The sequence below is a fragment of the Salmo salar genome, chromosome 10, assembly GCF_965601325.2.
Source record: "Salmo salar chromosome 10, fSalSal1, whole genome shotgun sequence".
NCBI classification, from domain to species: Eukaryota; Metazoa; Chordata; class Actinopteri; order Salmoniformes; family Salmonidae; genus Salmo; species Salmo salar.
Genome location: NC_138300.1, coordinates 65,977,773 through 65,995,156, shown reverse-complemented (window position 1 = coordinate 65,995,156; position 17,384 = coordinate 65,977,773). Strand labels below are relative to the sequence as shown.

General features: G+C 42.8%; 1 protein-coding gene across 7 annotated transcripts in view; it reads right to left on the bottom strand.

Annotated features, from left to right (window-relative positions):
- Positions 1-17,384, bottom strand: part of nap1l4a (nucleosome assembly protein 1-like 4a) — a 73,581-nt gene that overhangs the window by 46,818 nt on the left and 9,379 nt on the right. For all 7 annotated transcript variants that reach the window (XM_082957120.1, XM_082957118.1, XM_082957119.1 and 4 more), the window contains exons 3-5: positions 10,881-10,953; positions 7,066-7,210; positions 2,986-3,072 (exon numbers count right to left, since the gene is read on the bottom strand). In XM_082957120.1, coding sequence (XP_082813246.1) covers positions 2,986-3,072; positions 7,066-7,210; positions 10,881-10,953 — 305 coding nt within the window. The remainder of the gene's footprint in view (positions 1-2,985; positions 3,073-7,065; positions 7,211-10,880; positions 10,954-17,384) is intronic.

Below are 17,384 nucleotides of genomic sequence, written 5' to 3'. Positions count from 1 at the left end.
CTCCTATTCTCGCTATACACCAAGTCACTTGGCTCTGTCATATCCTCACATGGTCTCTCCTATCATTGCTATGCAGACGACACACAATTAATCTTCTCCTTTCCCCCTTCTGATAACCAGGCGCCGAATCGCATCTCTGCATGTCTGTCAGACATATCAGTGTGGATGACGGATCACCAGCTCAAGCTGAACCTCGGCAAGACGGAGCTGCTCTTCCTCCCGGGGAAGAACTGCCCGTTCCATGATCTCGCCATCACGGTTGACAACTCCCTTGTGTCCTCCTCCCAGAGTGCTAAGAACCTTGGCGTGATCCTGGACAACAACCTGTCGTTCTCCACTAACATCAAGGCGGTGACCCGATCCTGTAGGTTCATGCTCTACAACATTCGCAGAGTACGACCCTGCCTCACACAGGAAGCGGCGCAGGTCCTAATCCAGGCACTTGTCATCTCCCGTCTGGATTACTGCAACTCGCTGTTGGCTGGGCTCCCTGCCTGTGCCATTAAACCCCTACAACTCATCCAGAACGCCGCAGCCCGTCTGGTGTTCAACCGTCCCAAGTTCTCTCACGTCACCCCGCTCCTCCGCTCTCTCCACTGGCTTCCAGTTGAAGCTCGCATCCGCTACAAGACCATGGTGATTGCCTACGGAGCTGTGAAGGGAACGGCACCTCCATACCTTCAGGCTCTGATCAGGCCCTACACCCAAACAAGGGCACTGCGTTCATCCACCACTGGCCTGCTGGCCCCCCTACCTCTAAGGAAGCACAGTTCCCGCTCAGCCCAGTCAAAACTGTTCGCTTCTCTGGCACCCCAATGGTGGAACAAGCTCCCTCACGACGCCAGGACAGCGGAGTCAATCACCACCTTCCGGAGACACCTGAAACCCCACCTCTTTAAGGAATACCTAGGATAGGATAAAGTAATCCTTCTAACCCCCCCCCCCCTTAAAAGATTTAGATGCACTATTGTAAAGTGGTTGTTCCACTGGATATCATAAGGTGAATGCACCATTTTGTAAGTCGCTCTGGATAAGAGCGTCTGCTAAATGACTTAAATGTAATGTAATGTAACAAGCTATTGGAATATAAAGGATTAATTTTTTCGAATGAAAATACATTTGTTGTGGACCTGGGATTCCTAGAAGTGCTTTCTGATGAAGATGATCAAAGGTAAGGGATTATTGACAATAGTATACAAGATTAGATTTGATATGTGATTGTTCCAAGATGGCGCTGACCTGTATTGCTAGCCTATTTTTCTTAGTATCGCATCCCCTTTTATCGCAAAGTGTGATTACCCAGTAAAGTTATTTTTAAATCTGGCATTACAGGTGCTTTCAAGAGATATTCATCTATAAATCTTAGAATGACAATATTACATTTTGAAAATGTTTTCGAATAGTAATTTAGTAAATTGTAGGGCTGTTTCACCGGAGGCATTTGAGGGAAAATAGTTAGTCAACGTCACGCGCCGATGTAAAATGCTGTTTTTATATGTAAATATGAACTTTATCGAACAAAAGAATACATGCATTGTGTAACATGATGTCCTAGGTGTGTCATCTGATGAAGATTGTCAAAGGTTAGTGCTGCATTTAGCTGTCATAATGGTGATGGCCCTCTCCGTGTGACCACGTTCCACAGCGTCTCATTCATTCAGTTTTAACAGTAGGAGACTCAAACCACTTTGTAAAGACTGGGGACATCTAGTGGAAGCAATAGGAAGTGCTCAATGAACCATAGCTCACGGTGTGATTAATAGGCAACATGATGAAGTTGAGTTCGCAATTCAGAATTCCACTTCCTGTTACGATCTGTCTCGGGGTTTTGACTGCCATATGAGTTCTGTTATACTCACAGACACCATTCAAACAGTTTTAGAAACTTTAGGGTGTTTTCTATCCACAAGTATTAATTATATGCATATCCTAGCTTCTGAGTTTGAGTAGGAGGCCGTTTAAAATGGGCACAATTTTTTTTTCAAAAATCGCTTTAGCGCCCCCTATCCTAGGGGAACGCCAAGAGGTTAAGGCTCTTGGAGCAGGTACATACAAATCATCCAACAAGATGCTGAACCAGGCTCAAAGTAAATAATAAATATAAAGATTGAAGATCAGTCTGACTAGCCCCAGGACTCCGAACACCACCAACTAACCCCTGCAGAGACAGGCAGCCATCTTACTCTCCCATAAGGCACCAGGTGACAGGAAACACTTGTAATTGAATGCACGTTGTCAACTAAGCCAATAAACACCTCTACAGTTAAGTTACTATAACCTGTACGATACAGACATATTTGGAATACTTTGAAAGAGCTGGACTAGAACAGAAACTTTCCCTCAATTAGGAATGGTGTGTCCCTTCTTAATAAGCAAACTATGGTCACCTGTGTGCTTGGTGGCCATGCCCCTCCATATTCTACAAGACAGATCTCACACACAAACATTTGTAAGTACTGCTTTAGACTGGCAAATAGTACTGCTTTAGACTAGCAACAAACTTTATCCGATTTACTTCTCATGTCTTCTGTAATTTATATTCAATGTTTAGTAATGATTTAAACTAGATCTAACACAATATACCATAATGAATATTTGTTGAGGTGACCAAGCACCATGTATAATTTGAAATGGGAGTAATGAGGAAGAACAGAGTTAGCTTTCTCATTTGGAACTGTTAAGTTCATGTTTTAAGTATCCCTATATTTCTGTTATTACGGGGCTATCACTCAGTCAAGAGTGCGCCTGCGCAGGAAATTAGTTTGTGGATGGACCTAGCCGTGAGTGTAATGGCTACCTTGTAGTGTGTTCATACAGTATAGTAAACTTTGTTAAACTGGAACCTTGTCGTTGTGTCATTTCGAGTTAACAGGAACAGAATTGTATACTCTGGTTCCTAGTTTGAAGGTTTCATCTGAACTGAGCTGTGACTGGCTACAAGGCATTTGAGGGGCATGATACATTTGAGCCAATCAGTTCACTAACCGCTAGCTCTTCCTCCTCCTCTCTGTCGTTGTGCCACTCACAGTCTTCGTCTGTGGGTTCCACTGTGGCTGTCACCACGTCTCGTCTCTGTGGGTAGAACACACACACACACTATTCAAAAAACAAATAAAAAAATAAAATGGGGTGACTGGCAACAGCATACACTAACTTTTTAAAAGAGCCAACCACTATTAACTACTAGGGATGTGACAAAGTGACAATTTATCGGTTTTCCATTAAAATAAGAAATGTATTAAAATCAACGTGAATTCACAATGTAGCGGCATTGGTGCCAGTAATTGTTAAAGTCTCATGGTGCATCCCTTTCAGATGGTTAAACATTGCAACTCCATTCCACCTCGCAAAGTTGGCATTTCCTTCTCATTTAACTTCTCAAAAGTATTGCCATACAGATATTTCTCTGCCATTTTCCCAATTGTTAAAGACGATGACTTAGCGGTGGAGTCGACTCTAAAATAATTTATTCCTCGACTCCTTGCACGCCGACTCCCGGTGTTGACTCCCATTTCTGTGTGTCAAGATTAGATTGCACTAGGAACCGATTTAAGATTAAGTATTTTTGGATTTACTATCAGTACAGGTAGGTCAGCCACCAGGCACACAGTCATAACCGTGCACTAGTCCCATCTATCAGTACAGGCAGGTCTGCCACCAGGCATACAGTCATAACCGTGCACTAGGCCCATCTATCAGTAAAGGCAGGTCGGCCACCAGGCATATAGTCTGAACCGTGCACTAGGCCTGTCTATCGGCAATCAAAAGCCGTATCTCGCAATGAAAAGCTGTATCTTGTAATGTCTCGCAACTTCAGCAAAGCGGGGCCAATCAATGAATAGACTAGGACATTCTACACGCAATAGATCAAAGACTGAGAAAGAGCAGGGGTGTGTAATCATTAGTCCAAACATTTGTAAAACAGAAACTAAAACGAGTTTCTATTGGACAAAAATCAGGTAGGTCCCTCCCCATTTCATTGTTTGCTTCCGTTTAAGAAACATTTTGTAACAGGATCAGCATAATGAATATGCCCCCCAGGCAGTGTTTCCACTAGCCACTAAATTGAAAAGCCGATAAATAAAAAATGGTGGCGGTATATTATCCGGGAGGAGAAAAAAAATCGAATTGAGAAATAATGAATATTAGCCTATTCATTGATGGAAATACTAGTCAAATACATTTGACTGGTCATGCTTAGTCTACAGGTTATTTTGTGAAATTAAATTGGCACGTGTGTAAGCTACAGTATATTCATCTTATTTATCACACCCATACCAGCATACAGATTCAGAGCCTTTAAGCGGAAAAAAAATCAGATTGAGATGCAGCAGCAGCTCAAACATCAACAGAATTAATCAGCACGTCACACAACACTTTGCAATGAGCTGGAGGCAGTATGCATTTTCAAACCTGAACTTTTAATACGAGGCATGTCTTACCTTGTTTCAAATTAGACCATTAGATTTTTCTACATTTCAAGCTGATATTAACATCACATTGGCTGCAATGAACTTGAAACATTGCATCAACTATTCTAGGCCCTCAGTTTCCATAATAGTGAGCTCCTGACAGACATCTGTATTTGCGCAAGGGATAAGAAGTAACCAGGTATTTTAAGACATTTCTACAGGATCAGAGAATAAAATGTTTCCCCTTTCATGTCGAGGCTCGGTGGTTATCAAAAGAGAGAGCGCTGGAAATATTTTTCAAATACATTGAGGAACTATTGTCATTCTCAACGGACGAAAAAAAAAAAGTTGTTTACTTGCTGTTTGAGGTGAAATGTTTTCTTTAAGAAGCTACACAGCTCATTAGGAATAGCAAGTTTAGACAGAAATACTATCAGACATGCCCAAATGGGCACATTTCTACATTTGCGCTCAGGCCAGGTAGCCTAGGCCTACTTCTATGTGTACACAGGCACACGTCCTTACGCAACATAGAAAGGAACGCTCCAAACAAAAAGACAATGAATAAATTAAGAACTCCTAAATGGAATGAAATAAACCAAAACTTGCTTCTCACAAGTGTAGCATGGGTTTGTGAGCTCCGCAAACAAAATGTCCAATCTGACAATGAGAAGAGTAAACTAATAATAAATTGAATGCATTAACAGAAAATAGCGTAACCAAACATTGCAGATTATAAACAAATGGAGATTAAGGGTAAATGTACTACTGGTGATATTACAGTGCCTTCGGAAAGTATTCAGTTCTTGACTTTTTCCACGTTTTTCCACGTTAAGGCCTTATTCTAAAATGGATTCAATTGTTTCCCACCCCTCATTAACCTACACACAATACCCCATAATGACAAAGCAAAAACAGGTTATACATTTTTGCTAATTTATAAAAAATAAACTTAAATCACTTTTACATACATTTTTCAGCATTTACTCAGGACTTTGTTGAAGCACCTTTGGCAGTGATTACAGCATTGAGTCGTCTTGGGTATGATGCCACAAGCTTGGCACACCTGTATTTGGGGAGTTTCTCCCCTTCTGCTCTGCAGAGCCTCTCAAGCGCTGTCAGGTTGGATGGGGAGCGTCGCTGCATAGCTATTTTCAGGTCCCTCCAGAGATGCTCTGGCTGGGCACTCAAGGACATTCAGACTTGTCCCCAAGCCACTCCCACGTTGTCTTGGCTGTGTGCTTAGGGTCGTTGTCCTGTTGGAAGGTGAACTGTCGCCACAGTCTGAGGTCCTGAGCAGGTTTTCATCAAGGATCTCTACTTTGCACAGTTCATATTATCTTAGATCTTGACTAGTCTTCCAGTCCCTGCTGCTGAAAAACCTCCCCACAGCATGATGCTGCCACCACCATGCTTCACCGCAGGGATGGTGCCAGGTTTCCTCCACATGTGACACTTGACATTCAGGCCCAAGAGTTCAATCTTGTTATCATCAGATCAGAGAAACTTGTTTCTCATGGTCAGAGTCCTTTGGTGCCTTTTGCAAACTCCAAGCTGGATGTCATGTGCCTTTTACTGAGGAGTGGCTTCCATCTGGCCACTCCACCATAAAGGGTTGATTGGTGGAGTGCTGCAGAGATGGATGTCCTTCTGGAAGGTTCTCCCATCTCCACAGAGGAACTCTGTCAGTGACCGTCGGGTTCTTGGTCACCTCCCTGACCAAGGCCCTTCTCCCCCGATTGATCAGTTTGGCCGGGCAGCCAGCTCTAGGAAGAGTCTTGGTGGTTCCAAACTTCTTCCATTTGGGAATGATGGAGGCCACTGTGTTCTTGGGGACCTTCAATGCTGCAGAAATATGTTAGTACCCTTCCCCAAATCTGTGCCTCGACCCAATCCTGTCTTGAAGGTCTACAGACAATTCCTTCGACCTCATGGCTTGGTTTTTGCTCTGACATGCACTGTCAACTGTGGGACCTTATATAGACAGGTGTGTGCCTTTCCAAATCATGTCCAATGAATTTAATTTACCACAGGTGGACTCCAAGTTTTAGATACATCTCAAGGATGATTAATGGAAACATGAGGCACTTGAGCTCAATTTCAAGACTAATAGCAAAGGGTCAGAATACTTATGTAAATCAAGGTGTTTTTTTTATTATTAATATATTTGCAAAAAAAATAGCTTTGTCATTATGGGGTATTATGTGTAGATTACTGAGTTTATATATATTTTTAATCAATTCTAGTATCAAGATGTAAAGTAACAAAATCTGGACAAAGTCAAGGGCTCTGAATACTTTCAGAAGGCATTATACGTAAATGGCAGCTGCAACTTCATTTGGTCGCTATAAATTATAACCGGTTGTCCGAAGAGCACCTGTTTTCATACTTGATACCAAAGCAGCGCGCCCTCTTTTTTGCATTGAGTAGTGAGTCACTGTTGGAAGAGTCCACCTCTTACCCTTCCTGTGGGGCGTCATTATCTAAAAGTGGTTTCCTGTCGTTAGTCTGTACAAATTGTTAAGAAATTCCTAGTATATGTCCTTCATTTGCTTTCACTATTCCTGTTATTAGCTCAGTGCATAGGAGAGGAAAGGGCACAAGAAGAGGAAGCCACAGAGGTAGCACCTGTAGTCGTGGGGTGTGACTGTACCTTGTCGAAGAGGGGCTGGTAGAGGCCAGCGTACTTCCTCTCCAGCTCATGGACTTCCTCATAGAACTTTGCTTCTATGTTGGCACATTGCACCTGTAGCTTCTTCAGGGCGTAGACTCGCCTCTTCACAGCCTTAGGGAGCAGGCTGGGGAAGAGCGGGAGAGGCATAATCATACACACTCATCACAAAATGGTAAATCCAAATAGCAAAGTGAACAAGTGCACACATAAGGAGAAAGGACAGATTGAGTGAATATACAACATCCCAGAACCATGCATGTCTAAAATAAAGTATAGTAGCATGTATCTATGAGGGCAATTCTGTGGGAAAGTCAATCGGAGCATGGAAAATAAAGTTTGTCATTTATAAATGGGGCTGTGTCAACAAAGTCTCTCAGAGAAGAAAATTGGTTGTAAGTGCTCAGAATATACATTTGACTTGGGGGTTCAAATCAAAAGCAATGCATGAAGCCTCTTTAGTCATAAGATTCCTACCTAGTCAGATATTTAGGAGACCTCATGAGCTGTCCTAACCAGTTAAACGTTACATTTATTTAACTAGGCAAGTCAGTTAAGAACTAATTCTTATCTACAATGACGGCCTCCCCGGCCAAACCCGGACGACGCTGGGCCAATTGTGCGCCGCCCTATGGGACTCTCAATCACGGTCCGTTGTGATACAGCCTCGATTCGAACCAGGGACTGTAGTGACGCCTCTTGCATTGAGATGCAGTGCCTTAGGCCCGCTGCACCACTCAGAAACCCATTATCCAGTAATAACCGTATTTTTTTCTGATATTTGCATAATTAAGTGCAATTAAATTTGGACTGTACAGGATATTTGTTATACATCTCACATCCGTACAGCATACAGATCGAGCCTTTGAGTGGAAAATCTGTCACAGCACAAGAGCTGCTGCTGGAGCATGTTGTGCTTTCAAGACAACTGGGAAGTCTGAAAAATACAGAGGTAAAAACATGACGTATTCAGGTTGATAAGTCGGAGCTCTAGAAAAGAGGCCCCGAGTTGTATTTCCGAGTTCGACTAACATTCAAAAGAATTTCTCCCCAGTTGTCTTGAACTCACAAGTCATAAGTCTGAGATTTCAGAGTTGCCAGTTCAGTCGTTTTCAACACGGCGTCAAACGGCAACAGAAGGCAGGCTTCATCAGCGCGTCACACAACACTTTACAGTGAGATGGAGGCAGTATGCATTTTCAAAACATACACTTCATTGTTTGAAACGTGAACGTTTTAATACGAGGCATGTCTTACCTTGCTTCCAAGCAGCCTATTAGATCATTCTTCTAAAATTCTAATGGACAGTTTCATCTATCACATCAAACTGCTCACATGTGCACTGATATTTTGACAATGGTGGTTTCCCGCTAATAGCACGAAGAGTCGCAAGTAGCCTACTGCCTTGTGCACATTGCTGCGCTTATAATGTATAGAAATAATGGTTTGTCAACGTTAAGCTAAATGTTCTCATCTGCTGCATCAGACATTGCTTTTTAATGTCATTTTATTTTAAATTTTATGTAGCCTAGGCATACTGGTTGTAGAAATTTGGGATCTATCGTCCCGCAACTGTCCCAGAGTGTTTGGAATAGGTAATTTCTTTCGACAAGCTGACAAATAGAACTTTTAAACTTTTCTACTATTCGTCTTGTTGGCCGAGGAAAAGTAAATGTGGACAGTTATTCTGAAATGTTCAAAGTGCACATCAGAATTCGGTAAGGACTGCACATCATTGCAATCTCGACTTGCATGTTCTGTTAATATGAATGAGCGTATTCAAAATGTGATTTCTGTCATTCTGAGCACTGTGGGTGGACGCCCTACAGGTTACATACCCAATGCATACGGGTCCAGTAAATCTCTAAAATGTCTGGTCAATTAAACGTTACATTAGCTGGCTAGCCATTTCAAATAATGACCATACACTATACAAAAAAAGTATGTGGACACCCTTTGAAATTAGTGGATTTGACTATTTCAGCCACACCGGTTGCAGACCAGCATAAACAATTGAGCACACAGCCATGCAATCTCCAGGCAAACATTGGCAGTAGAATGGCCTCACTGAAGAGCTCAGTGACTTTCAACATGGAACCATCATAGGATGCCACCTTTCCAACAAATCAGTTCGTCAAATTTCTGCCCTGCTGTTATTATGAAGTGGAAACATCTAGCAGCAACAACAGCTCAGCTGCAAAGTGGTAAGCCACACAAGTTCACAGAACGGGAGCGCAACACTCAGAGTTCCAAACTGCCTCTGGAAGCAACGTCAGCACAAGAAGTGTTCATCGGGAGATTCATGAAATGGGTTCCGATGGCCGAGCAGCCACACACAAGCCCAAGTTCACCATGCACAATTCAAAGCGTTGGCTGGTGTGGTGTAAAGCTCGCCGCCATTGGACTACAGAGCAGTGGAAACGCGTTCTCTGGAGTGATGAATCACGCTTCACCATCTAGCAGTCCAACAGACAAATCTGGATTTGGAGGAGGCCAAGAGAGCGCAACCTGCCCCAATGCATAGTGCCAACTGTAAAGTTTGGTGGAGGAGTGTAAAGTTCCAGTGAAGGGAAATCTTAACACTACAGCATACATTCTAAACGATTCTGTGCTTCCAACTTCGTGACAACAGTGTGAGGAAGGTCCTGTTTCAGCAATGCCCCCATGCACAAAGCGAGGTCCAAATAGAAATGGTTTGTCAAGATCGGTGTGGAAGAACTTGTTTGGCCTGCAGAGCCCTGACCTCAACCCCATCGAACACCATTCATGAATTGAACGCCGACTACGAGCAAGGCCTAAACGCCCAATATCAGTGCCCGACCGCACTAATGCTCGTGGCTGAATGGAAGCAAGTCCCCGGCCATGTTCCAACACCTAGTGGAAAGTCTTCCTAGAAGCGTGGAGGCTGTTATAGAAGCAAAGGGGGGACCAACTCCATATTAATGCCCATGATTTTGGAATGGGATGGTCAACGAGCAGATGTCCATATACTTTCAAGCTCTAAATAGCAGCATACCTGTTGGCTTTTGGTCGTTGTACCTAGGGTTGCAAAATTCTGGAAACTTTCAATAAACTCCCTAGGTTTCCCAAAATCCCAGTTGGAGGTTTTCCAAGAATCAGGAGGGAATAAACAGGAAATCCATAATTCTCCAACCAGGATTTATGGAAAACCAGGGAATTTTTAGAAAGTTTCCAGAATTTTTGCAACCCTAGTTGTAGCCTCTTTCATTTCACCTTTAATTATGTCATTTTAATTCCATCTTCCATCGATTAGATCTCTTAACTGGCTTTACGACCAGCGGAGCATCAATTGCAACTGCCTCTCCACAGCAAGCACATTGAAAGGATCAGAAAGCATGCCATTTTTTGCAAACTTTTCCAGATCATCAATATTTTATGTTTTGATTTCTAAGACATTCTCAGGTTTATAGGCCTATCACATCAAAATAAATAGATTTATTGTGATGGTGTAGGCTATATTACATGGATTTATTCAACTTTCTAAAATGTAGATGTTCCAAAGCACAGCAGCAGCAGCTTGTACGCGTATAAGCGCGGTGATGCTAAACACCTTTACGTTAGGTAACGGTCAATTACAGTCTGTTGCATGACAATTACCGACTGACAAAATTTCATGACCACCACAGCCTAGGCACCCCCTACTATAGACACACATCAAAAGTTTGGTTTATATTTGGTTAGTCCATTACGCAGGACCTGAAAACATTTATTTTGCGTGAATACTTAACTTATATAGTGCTGGAATCGCCCATAAAAGATCTGTGACCAGTGCTCACCTCTCCATGTTGTGGAGGCTGTCCTGTCTGTCCAACGGTCCTCCTGGGATCTGCATGCCATGGTCTCCCTTACCTGTCAATCAATCAGAGCACACACACACACACACTGACTCACACTTGAGCACTACTACTCACCAATTCACTGTGTGAATCATGCTGGCCACGTTCCAATCTGCACATTTAGACTGAATCTAAATTGTATTTCCATGATTCCTCATGTCCCATCTCCTCCTCCAATGTGCTTTGAGAAGGAGGCAAGGAGGTCAGGTGTGCTGTAACTATATGAAGAAATATCATAACCTGTGAGCAAGAGAATATTTTCAGGACCACAGCGAGTGATCGCAACCAAGAGAAACCGCTCTGACTTCAACAACATGGCAGTGGAGAGCGCCACTGGGCTGCGCTCAACCCCCCCCCCACCAGAGCTCTTAATGAGAAGATTCTACAGAATTGTTTATTATCCTACCTTGGCAAACACTACATTGATCTGTATTATTATTCCCCCAAAGTTTAGATTTGTAAAACAATAGGAAATAAAACCCGATTTATTTTCATCCGCAAGTACTGTGTTGGGACTCCTGATTATACGCCACAAATTACTGCCGAAACCCAGGAGGGAGGGATTCCTCAATGGAAAAATGACAAGGGATATTGAGGATTATATTGGAAATGTGGAGTTCAGAAACCATGGCCGAGCAACTTGCACGATGAAATACGGATTAGGGAACGACAAGGACGGCAACTCCAAGGCTGTTAATCAGAATTGATCAGGTACTGGGAGAAGAAATTCCTCCAAGACACTAAAATGAGGGTTATGGAACAAACATTGAATGAGTATGAACGGGACATTGAAAATGAAACTCGCATGGACTTAAAACAAGAAGTGAACAGTGAAATGAGTTATATGGACTAAAGGGTCAGTAAAACACTTAAACGGTTTATGAAAAATGCAAATGAGGACAATACAAGCTCTACTTCCGTTCATTTGAACAATGTGTGAAATCAGTGAAACTACCCAAACTGGTTATTAAAAAGTTCTCTGGGGACATAAGCCAATGGCAAACGTTTGAGTCAATGACAACAATTGAAAATAACCCAAATCTCAATAAGTCAGAATACTGTAAATTCAACTAACTGGTACAGCTGCAAATGTAGTTGCAGGTCTAGCATTATCTGATGAGATGAAAACGCAATCCAAATTCTAATGAAAACCGATTTGGAAGTAAAGATCTAGGTCATTAATGCGCACATGAACAAGCTCTTTGAACTTGACTTCAGAGACATTGTAGCATAGCGCAAACTACATGACGATATTGAACTGCTGTTCATTGACTACAACTCAGCGTTCAACACCATAGTGTCCACACAGCTCATCACTAAGCTAAGGACCCTGGGACTAAACACCTCCCTCTGCAACTGGACCCTGGACTTCCTGACGGGCCAACCCCAGCTGGTAAAGGTAGGCAAAAACACATCTGCCATGCTGATCCTCATCACAGGGGCCCCTCAGGGGTGCGTGCTTAGTCCCCTCATGTACTCCCGGTTCACCCACGGCTGCGTGGCCAAACACGACTCCAACACCATCACTAAGTTTGCTGACGACACAACAGTGGTAGGCCTGATCACAGACAACGATGAGACCGCCTATAGGGAAGGGTTCAGAGACAACATCTCCCTCAACGCGAGCAAGACAAAAGGAGATGATAGTGGACTACAAGAAAAGGAGGACCGAACACACCCCCATACGGGGCTGTAGTGGAACAGGTTGACAGCATCAAGTTTCTTGGTGACCACATCAAACTATCACGGTCTAAACACACCAAGAAAGTTGTAAAGAGGGCACGACAACACCTTTTCTCCCTGAGATTTTGCATGGGTCCCCAGATTCAAAAATAAATTCTACAGCCGCACCATCGAGAGCATCCTGACTGGTTGCATCAGCATCTGGTATGGCAACTGCTTGGCATCCGACCGTAAGACGCTACAGAGGGTAGTGCATACGGCCCAGTATATCACCAGGGCCAAGTTTCCTGCCATCCAGGACCTCTATACTAGGCTGAGTCAGAGGAAGTCGCAAAAAAATTGTCAAAGGCTCCAGTCACAGACTTCTCTCTGCTACAGCATGGCAAGCGGTACCGGCACGCCAAGTCTAGGTCCAAAAGGCTCATTAACAGCTTCTACACCCAAGCCACAAGACTGCTGAACATTTAATTAAATGGCCACCCGGACTATTTGCATTGACACCACCCCCTGTTTTTACACTGCTGCTACTCGCTGTTTATCTATGCATAGTCACTTTACCCCTACCTACATGTACAAACGTTAAAAGCAACCACCAGCTTTCATATGTTCTCATGTTCTGAGCAATGAACTTAAACGTTAGCTTTTTTTTTTTTTTACATGGCACATATTGCACTTTTACTTTCTTCAACACTGTTTTTGCATTATTTAAACCAAATTGAACATGTTTCATTACTTAATTTGAGACTAAATAGATTTTATTGATGTATTATATTAAGTGTTCATTCAGTATTGTTGTAATTGTCATTATTATACAAACAATTTGTGTGTATATATATATATATCAATTATTGGAGGACAAAAAAAAAAAAGCCGTTGCCGATTGTATTTGTATTTAAAAAAATTAAATATATATATATATATATATAAAAGTTTTTTTATAAAATCGGCATCGGCTTTTTTTGGTCCTCCAATAATTGGGATCGGCGTTGAAAAATCATAAATCGGTCGACCTCTAGTCACAATGCATACTGTGACAAAATGGATCACAAATCCAAAGACTAACGAGTTAACGGTTGAAATGAGAGAAAAATCAGAGGAGAAAAGGCAGGTGTTGCGCATTCCTGCAGAGCGCAAGACAGTTCCCTCAGAAAGTATTTGGACAACTTGACTTTTTCCACATTGTTACATTATCCCATTGTTCTCTGCAGGTCCTCAAGCTTTGCGAGGTTGGGTGGGGAGCGTCGCTGCACAGCTATTTTCATGTCTCTCCAGAGGTGTTCGATCAGGTTCAAGTTTGGGCTCTGGCTGGGCCACTCAAGGACAGTCAGACTTGTCCCGAAGCCACTCCTGCATTATCATGGCTGTGTGCTTAGGGTCTACGTCCTGTTGGACGGTGAACCTTCGCCCCAGTCCGAGGTCCTGAGAGCTCTGGAGCAGGTTTTCATCAAGGCTCTCTGTACTTTACTCCATCTTTGCTTCAATCCTGACACGTCTCCCAGTCCCTGCCTCTGAAAAACATCCCCAAAGCAGGTTTCCTCCAGATGTGATACATGGCATTCAGGCCAAAGTGTTCAATCTTGGTTTTATCAGGTTCTTTTGGAAAACTCCAAGCGTGCTGTCATGTAGCTTTTACTGAGGAATAGCTAAGGTTTGGCCACTCTACCATTAAGGCCTGTTTGTTGGAGTGCTGCAGAGATGGTTGTCCTTCTGGAAGGTTCTCCCATCTACACAGAGGAACTCTAGAGCTCTGTCAGAGTGACCATCGAGTTCTTGGTCACTTCCCTGACCAAAGCCCTTCTCCCCCGATTGCTCAGTTTAGCCGGGCGGCCAGCTCTAGGAAGAGTCTTGGTGGTTCCAAACTTATTTGAGAATGATGGAGGCCACGATTCTTGGGGACCTTCAACGCTGCAGACATTTTCTGGTACCCTTCCCCAGATCTGTACCTTGACACAATCCTGTCTCGGAGCTCTAAGGACAATTCCTTCAACCTCATGGCTTGGTTTTTGCTCTGACATGCACGGGCAACTGTGGGACCTTAGACAGGTGTGTGCCTTTCCAAATCATGTCCAATCAATGGAATTTACCACAGGTGGACTCCAATCAAGTTGCAGAAACATCTCAAGGATGATCAATGGAAAAAGGATGCACCTGAGCTCAATTTCGAGTCTCATTGCATAAGATATTGTTTTGTTATAAATTCACAAAAATGCCAAAAAATAACTATTTTCGCTTTGTCATTATGAGGTAGTGTGTAGTTTGCTGAGGATTATAATATTTTTTTTAAATCCATTTTAGAATAAGGCTGTAACGTAACAAAATGTGTAAAAAGTAATGGGGTCTGAATGCACTGTATATCATGTGTAGAATGCGCGGAAGACACCACTGAACAATCCTGCACTCAGCCAATGAGTACCCAGATATGCCACGAAGAGCACATAAACACAAGATGCTGTAGTTTATATTTCACCAGGTAACAGTGAAGGTAGCACGGTTTAACTGCAAACAGATAGGTATTTCTATAAACACTAAACAGAGTGTCAAGTAGCCAGGTGTTTACTAGATGGGGGCAGCCAACACAGTTTTATTAGCAAAGACATTTCAAGCGCTTAACTTACCTATAGTAGGACAGGAAGTGTTGAATTTGCATACATTTGGCTCAATTACATCCAAGAACATAACCTGCATTAGAGTAAGGGTCCCTCGCTAGTTCACATGAAAGACGTGTTTATTCTCAAAAGCACGGCAACTAATCAGTCTCCTCTGTTCCAAAAATACTGAATCTTAGGAGTTGATTCAGTATTTTTGGAACAGAGGAGACTGATTAGTTGCCACAGCAGGAGTCTGACACTCAGAAATGGGAGTAGACACCAGGAGTCGATGTGCAAAGAATCTAGAAATCAGTTACTTCGGAGTTCACTCTCCACTACGTCATCGTTAACAGTTGAAAAATGGGAGAGAAAAGGCAAGTGACAGCAATGAAGTCCTGTAAGCAATACATTATAGAGTCCCTATGGGACTCCCAATCATGGATTTTCTGCCTTGGATGCGTCTCAGTCTACTGCAAACGCCAGTGTTTCACTTCCGCATCTGCAGTGAAAGATGGCAAAGCTTCTCAAAGACGTCTGTAGCGTCCAAATGGGTTGACCTAGAAACTACGATCCCTCTATTGAAAGATGACACTCACGAACACTATGGTGTTCTCCCTTTTGTTCTACGACACCCACAAGTGTCAGGAGACTCGTCTGAAGTCGCTACCGCTGAGATGCCAACTTGTTTGGTAGCGTCCAAACCGTTTAGGCTACAAATTAATGGGACCCCACGAAGGTGTTCTTCATTTTGCACTACAACCCCCATAAGTGTCATGTGACTGGTCTAAAGGTAACCGGTACCAGTATTTAAATAACAAATGTAAGAATTAAGTAAGTTTTGGGACAACACCAAAAAAGGACTTAAATGTGTGTAAAATAAATGTATATCCACTGAGGTTAAAAACTTTTTTTTTTAATATATAGCTCCTAGATTTGGGACAGACTTCAAAACCTTATTTCTTGACTGTCCATTTTGCCATTAATAAAAGGTGTTATTCAATGCGTTTCTATAGGCTTTAACAGTAAAAGCCAAAATCTATATTTTATCAAATCATTCAAAAATATTAGGGGGATACCTAAAGGGGTAATAAAATTCAAAATCAAATAGCTGAATCTACAGTATGACCATCTTAAAACAATTCCATATGTCAGCGTAGCACAACCTCCCCCAACCTCTTAAACTAAGGTATTAAAAGGCCCTAGCCCAGTCTAAAAACGTGATTGACTTATGTTTTATATATACAGACACACTACATGATCAAAAGTACATGGACACCTGCTCATTAACATTTATTTCCAAAATCATGGGAATTAATATGGAGTTGGTCCACACTTTGCAGCTTTAAATGCCTCCACTCTTCTGGGAAGGCTTTCCACTAGATGTTGGAAAGGGGACTTGTTTCCAATCAGCCACAAGAGCATTAGTGAGGTCAAGCACAGATGTTGGGCAATCAGGCTTGGCTCGCAGTCAGCGTTCCATTTCATCCCAAAGGTGTTTGATGGGGTTGAGGTCAGGGCTCTGTGCAAGCTAGTCAATTTCTTCCAAACCGATCTCAACAAACAATTTCTTTATGGACCTTGCTTTGTGCACAGGGGCTTTGTCATGGTGAAACAGGAAAGGGCCTTCCCCAAACTGTTGTCACAAAGTCATCTAGAATGTCAATGTATGCTGCAGCTTTTAGATTTCCCTTCACTGGAACTAAAGGGCCTGGCATCCACCAAACACAGATTTGTCCGTACGGTGAAGTGTGATTCATCACTCCAGAGAAAGTGTTTCCACTGCTCCAGAGTTCAATGGGGCGAGCTTTACACAAGTCCAGTCAATGCTTGGCATTGCAATCTTATGCTAGTCTGCGGCTGCTCTGCAATGGAAACACATTTCATGAAGTTCCTATCGAACAGTTATTGTGCCAACGTTGCTTCCAGAGGCAGTTTGGAACTTGGTAGGGAGTATTACAACTGAGCACAGATGATTTATACCCCCTACAGCACTCGGCAGTCCAGTTCTGTGAGGTTGTGTGGCCTACCACTTCGCAGCTGAGACGTTGTTGCTCCTAGATGTTTCCACTTCACAATAACAGCACTTACAGTTGACTGGGGCAACTCTAGCAGGGCAGAAATTTGAATAACTGACTAGAATGAAAGGTAGCATTCCATGACGGTGTCACGTTGA